Below are 6,286 nucleotides of genomic sequence, written 5' to 3'. Positions count from 1 at the left end.
GGCTGTTGTGGTGGGGCCTGTGGGGTGCCCCTCGGGGCTGTTTATCACCTTCCTCATCCTCACCAGCCTGATACATTCAGTCCATTCTCCAAGCCCCCACAAAATATCCCAGGACAGGTTCTCCATGGATGGTCAGGCTTTCAATATGGCATGGATTCTCCTAGGCCTGGGGTTGGCACCTAGGAAGTGGCAGTGCTGCATTGCCCTCTCACCTGTGACTACATCCCTGTGCCCAGCTCCTTCCTCTGGTGTCCTGGGCACTTCCCAGTCCCCCTGCCCAGGGACAGGATCCTCCCCAGGGTCAGAAACCTCCCCAGCATCATCATAGCCATCTGCTGGGTAACCTCCAGGCAGGACAGGGACATCTGAAAGGAGAGGGAAGGTGGTGGCAATGAGAAGAGATGTCCTGCAGAGCAGAGGATGGGAGGGTGTGTGGGGACACAGGGCTGACATGCTGCTGGTGTCAGGGTCACAGCAGAGCCTTCATGCTTCCAGCTCTGATGATAAGACTCGGTGGCACTGCTGTCCGTCTGGTCTGTCTGCAGGGAGGAGAAATGGAGCCCTTCCTCCCCTCACCACCTCTTATCCCTGGGTCTAGGGTCTTACCCCTCACCACTTACCTTCCCTCCCCACCTCTTATCCCTGGGTCCAGGGTCTTACCCCTGGACCATCCTCCTCCTCATGTGCCTGGGGTAGGGCTGCAGTTGGGTCAGGGACCCCTCTGAAAAGGAGCCTGCAGAGAGCTGCAGTGGGTGCTGTGGGATGAGCCCTGCTGCCCTGACTGGTGGTCAGCACTGCTGGGGATGGGCACCCACAGAGCTGGGGGTGCATGGGGAGGAGACCAGTTCCTTGGAAAGAGACAATTCTCAGAGGGACTCCAACAGCTGCCCTGGGAAAGCCCTTCACTTAGTCCTTGATTCAGGGACAAACAAAGAGGGGCTATCCGCTCTGGGATGGGCAGAGCTGGTGGGGAAGAAGCTCCTTTTTGGGGCTCAGCACCTGGATGCTCTCCCAAAATCCCCACAGCCCAGCGATTTTGGGGACCATGGGCAGGAGCTGCAGGACACAGCCCTGGTCTGGGGCAGGGAGAAAGGGCCCCGCAGATGTGCCTCCACAGGGACCTGCACCCACCTGAGAGACTGAACCTCGGCTGCTTCTCCCACGCCAGGCTGTAAGCGATCTCCTCATACACGGCCTCAGCGAAGGGCTCCCCAGCTCTCCCGGAGCCTGGGGACAGAGGCAGGGCTGGTCTGGGCATGGGCAGAGAGGGACAGGACCCCACTGGGCTTCCCCAGCCCCATTATCGGGGCCAGCACAGGGCTGTCCCCACAGCACAGCCCCACTGTGTTGTGTTGGCACTGCAACCACATCCCCAGGGAGGGCAGCATCCCCATGGAGATGGTCTGGGGCAGCCTCACACCATCCCTTTGGAGACAGCCCTTGTGCCCCTTTGGTCCCTGGGTCACATCCCACTGCAGACCCTACACCAGTTCCCTCATTTCCCCTTCCCATGGAGCTGCTCCATCTCTGCCCCACACATCAATAGCACAGCCCGTGCCCTGTTGCGGGGTGGCTGACACCACAGTGATGGACCCCGCTGCCCCATGCTCCTCCTGCCAGTGCTGCCCAGAGCACTGCCAGCAGTGCATCCTCCCTGTCTCACCCAGCCCAGCTCTCACATTTCTCTTCTCACCCCAGAACTGATGCCTCAGGTTCTGGGCTCTCTCCACCCCTTGATGTTGGTGCCCCATGGTCTGTCAGTCAGTGGGGCAGCACATGGGGCAGGAGGCAGCACAAAGCTCTGCCTGTACCCATCTCCAACACCCTCAGCACGCCCAGCCCTGCCAGGAGGCATCTCCCCCCCAGGACCACTGGGGAAGGACCCACCTCTGCGCCGAGCCCTAGCGCTTCGCACCTGCCCAGCCAGGAGGGCCAGGAGCAGGCAGAGGAGGACCCCCAGGATGATGCAGAGGATGACAGGCACCGAGAGTGTCTCGCTGATGGTGGTCGGACGACCCCGTGGGGGATCTGCATGAACAGGAACATGTCAGGGGCAGCATCAGACAAGGGAGAGGTTGGGGGCAGGACATGCCACTGCTGACCACACAAGGCAACATGGTCTTGGGGGGACAGGGCTGGGTGATGGGGCAGCTCCCACCCCACTGGGTCCATCACAGACTTCTCCCAGCTCCTTCGACCTCCTGGGAGTCTCACAGCCCAGCAAGGAGCCCCTTCCCTTGGCTGTGGGTCACAGCGTGGACATGGACAGCCCCAGCCCCAGGGGAAGGACAGCTTACCTGCTTGTGGGGGGGATGTTGTTGTCCTGGGTGCAGCTGCAGGAGAGGAGAAGGAGAGCTGGGCTGAGAGGCTGGGGCTGTGGCACCAGGCAGCCTCTCTGGCAAATGACCCCAGCATGTGCCCCCTGAATTGTCCCTCCTTTGGGGCTGGGCAGGGTGGCAAGGACAGGGCCCAGCACCTCTGCTCTGGGCTGCTCACAGGACAGTGCAGGCAGCCCAGGGGATGTGCTGGCACATCCAGCCCCACTGAGGCTGCTCCCCACCCACCACCAGCCCCCCACCCTGCAGAAACACCCTTGCTCAGGCCAGCAGCGGGGCCATGCCAGGATCCAGCAGAGCAGATGCCCAAGACAGCTCCTTGCCAAGCCCCCAGCCATGTCTCGCAGCCCCACTGCTCACCTGAGCAATGCACAGCCGCATCTGCCTTATGCTGGCAGGCACCGCTGTCCCCTGGCTGGGCCCAGCAGTCCTGCAGAGACAGCTCCGTTCCCCTGCACTCCATCAGCCACATGGGGCCCGTCCCCTCTCCAGCAGCAGCCTGGCCCAGGGCATAGACCACGGGGCCACAGCCCAGCTGCCTGCACGCCACCTCGGCGTCCCTCATGTCCCAGGCATTGTCACACAGCGTCCCCCAGGTGCCGCGGTGCCAGATCTCCACTCTGCCCGAGCAGCCGTCCTTGCCTCCCACAGCACGGATCTTCTCCCTGTCTGGGGAGGCAGCGATGTCCCATGGCACCAGGACAACTGGGGGAGCCCTGCCAGGTGAGGGGGGCACGTGCAGGGGCAGCTCCCTACCTGTGCAGCTGGTGGAGTTGGGGCATGCAGCCACCTGCGGCCTTTCTGTCCATGTCCCAAAGGAAAGAGAAGTTGGGCTGAAAAGGGCTGCTCTGGGGGTCATGCAGAAGAAAGCAGGGCTGACCTCTGCTTGCACATCCCCATGCTGGGTCAGGGCAGCAGCAGAACCCTGTTCACTCAGGGGACACACACGGCACTGCAGGGGGGACCCAAGTGCTCGGCCCTACAGGGTCCCTGGTTCACAGAGCAGCAGGAGGCTGTCCCAGGAGGGGGGACTCCTGAAAGCCCTGCATGGTCTCCTCTGAGACCTTGCCTGGAGTTGCCTCTGCATCCCCCAGGCAGCTGCTGGCAGCCCGGCTGTTTGCTGCTGGTGGACATGGGTGGCTCTGAGAGCTGAAGTCACCTTTGTGCCACTAGCAGCAACAGGGTCTAATGCAGGAAGTCAAAGCCCCTCTGGGTTCCTTCTCTGCATTTCACCATACCCAGTGGGGAACAGGACCTGGTGCCTTGATGGCTCAGATTTACCATTGCAGGTGATGTGGGTCTCTTCTCGGAGGTCATCACACGACTGCGGATTCCAGGGACGAGAGGGACACTGCCAGAAGGAGCTGTTGCTCTTCCCACACTCCACGTGATCCAGCCATGCAGTGCCAGACAGCTTGGCAGAGTTTCTGATTATTTCCCAATCCCCCTCATTCCCACAGCCCAGCTCCTTGCACACCAGTGACACCGTCTCGGTGGTCATGGAGTTGGAGCAAACGCTGCCCCACGTCCCGTTGTAGAAAACCTGCAGGCGCCCGGAGCAGCCGTCGCTGTTCTCCAGCCTCAAGGCCATGAACTCTGGAAGGAGGAAAGGCCCCAGGGATGTCCTTGGATGTCAGTCACTGATAGCCTTAGCCCTACCTGGCTCTACCCTCGCCCCAGCCTCACTGGCCCCAGCTCTCAGCCCCACGCCCAGCACAGACCTGAGCAGATGACTCCCGCGTCCTCCTTGTGCCTGCAGTCATGCTGCCCCCAGGCCTTTGCAGGGCAGTCCCAGAGAGCAGCTTCGGCCCCGGAGCAGTTGACGCCATCCAGCCAGATCTGCCCGGAGCCCTCCCCAAACCGAGCAGAGCCGGCTGCCTCCAGGGCCCCTCCGCAGCCCAGCTGGCGGCAAACGACGGCGGCATCGGCCAGGTCCCAGGCGTCGTCGCAGACGGTGCCCCAGCGCCCCTGGTAGTAGATCTCCACTCTCCCGGCACAGCGCCCGGCCCCGTCCACCAGCCGCACCCGCTGGCTCCCTGCAGCAGGGAGAACCCCAACCCTCAGGGACTGGCTGCCCTCCCAGCCCCACACCTGGGGGACGTGCAGCACCACTCACCCCGGCACACGACCCCCACGTCCTCCATGACCCCTGCTGCCGGTGTGCTCTGAGTCAGGGAGGTGTTGCAGAGGCTCAGGTTAGCCTCGTGCCCTGCACACCGCACCCCACGCAGCCCCACAGGTCCTGGTCCTCGCTCGGCCCTCACGGGGGTGTAGGCTGCCTCTGCCTCTCCGCACTGCAGCTGCCGGCACACCACGCTGGCCTCCTGCATGTCCCACTGCTCATCCAGGACTCTGCCCCACGTCCCGTGCTGGAAGACCTCCACGCGCCCATCGCACCGGCTCCCTCCGCCCACCAGCCGCAGGGACTTGGGGCCTGGCGAGAGGAGAAATTCAGCCTGGCACTGCCGTGGGGTCCCCAGCTGTGGGTGGCCGTGTCACACACCAGGGGCAAATGGACTTTGCAGCACTGCCCAGCACTCACCTGAGCAAATGACAGCAGCAGCGTTCTCCTGAGAGCACGGCGAGGCCCCCAGGGCAGTCACCGGGCACTGCCCCACGTGGGCTTCAGTCCCGTCACAGTGGAACGAGTCTCTCCAGACGGGGCCGGTTCCTCTCCCAAAATGCCCTCCTCCAGGAATGGACTCAGCAAAGCCACAGCCGAGGTGCCGACAGAGAACGTGGGCGTCCGACAGGTCCCAGCGGGAGGCACAGAGGGTGCCCCATGTCCCCAGCACGTCGACCTCCACCCTGCCCTCACACGCTTTGCTGCCGTTCACCAGCCTGAACCCTGTGTACACAAGGACAAAGGAGGGTGAGAGAGGCCACATTTGTGCTCTTGCTCCCACAGGAGCTGCAGGAGTGACCAAAGAGACAACGTGCGTTTCTCCTCCTGCAGCACTCTAATTTTAGGGCTGCAGACCACCACCTCTCCTCACATCTCCCCCACCCAGCACAGCCTAGTGCCCACACTGCTCTCCAGCTCCAACCACAGCCCCCATGGCCATCATCCCACTCAAAGTCCTTACGTGTGCAGGTGACATGAGTGCCATTGCTGTGGGTGCAGGCCTTGTCCTTGGGGGCCCCCGTGGGGCAGAAGGAGAGGACGGATTCATTCCCCACACACTGCAGCTCTCTGTCCCAGACAGGACCGGCCCCTTCTCCCAGCTGAGCTGCCCCATGGACAGACAGGGCTGTGCCACACTGCAGCTCCCTGCACACCACCTCGGCAGCTTTGGCACCAAAGTGGGAGTGACAGACAGCTTTCCACTGGTCCCTGTCGTAGATCTCCAGACTTCCTGAGCAGGGGCTGTCCCCTCCGACCAGCCGCACAAATCCTGGAGCAACCAAGGAGACCTGTGAGTTCCCAGAGCCCTCTGGCACTTCCATGCCCACCTCCCACCTCATCCCTGAGGTGGCCACATGCAGAGCCCCACGGCAAGCCCAGCAGCTCTCAGTGGGTGCTGATGGCACAAAGAGGTCCAGGCTCCCCTGCTGATCCTCAGAAACCATTCCAGATTCAATGGTGCCCTCTCTCCAAGCCCCCAGCCACAAGCACTGCTCAGACAAACTGCTGCTGCCCAGAGCCCCTGGGCTGCCTGGCCCCAGACCAATCACTGCAGCACCCACAGCACGTGGGCCCAGGGAAATGGGCCCAGGCACTGGGGGCTGCTGTAGCTGGCTCTGCCCCACCAGGCTCAGGCGAGGTTGAGGAACCCCTTGGAATTGCCAGAGAAGCTGCCTGTTCCCTCGGGCTGCTAGGGCTCTTGGGAAGATGCTGTTACATGGGGCACATCTGGGGAGCAGGTAAACGGGGGTCCTCAGGCAGGGACAAAGTGTGGTGTGGACAGGCACGTGCCCAGCCACCAGTTGAGCAGAGGGCAGGAGAGCAG

General features: G+C 62.9%; 1 protein-coding gene across 1 annotated transcript; it reads right to left on the bottom strand.

The window, feature by feature from the left end:
- Positions 1-218: 218 nt before the first annotated feature.
- LOC309891035 (antigen WC1.1-like) lies at positions 219-5,783 on the bottom strand (the record flags this gene model as incomplete). Its single annotated transcript, XM_082785429.1, has 9 exons — positions 219-406; positions 1,132-1,227; positions 1,888-2,028; positions 2,697-3,052; positions 3,575-3,932; positions 4,058-4,372; positions 4,453-4,770; positions 4,879-5,184; positions 5,597-5,783. The coding sequence occupies 9 exons, from the start codon at positions 5,781-5,783 to the stop codon at positions 219-221; spliced, it is 2,265 nt and encodes a 754-aa protein (XP_082641555.1).
- Between the last annotated feature and the right edge of the window lie 503 nt (positions 5,784-6,286).

Source organism: Aythya marila (genome assembly GCF_965140915.1).
Source record: "Aythya marila genome assembly, contig: HAP1_HAP1_SCAFFOLD_154, whole genome shotgun sequence".
Lineage (NCBI taxonomy): Eukaryota > Metazoa > Chordata > Aves > Anseriformes > Anatidae > Aythya > Aythya marila.
The sequence above is the reverse complement of the archived record's forward strand: the minus strand, read 5'-3'. Positions and strand labels throughout refer to the sequence as shown.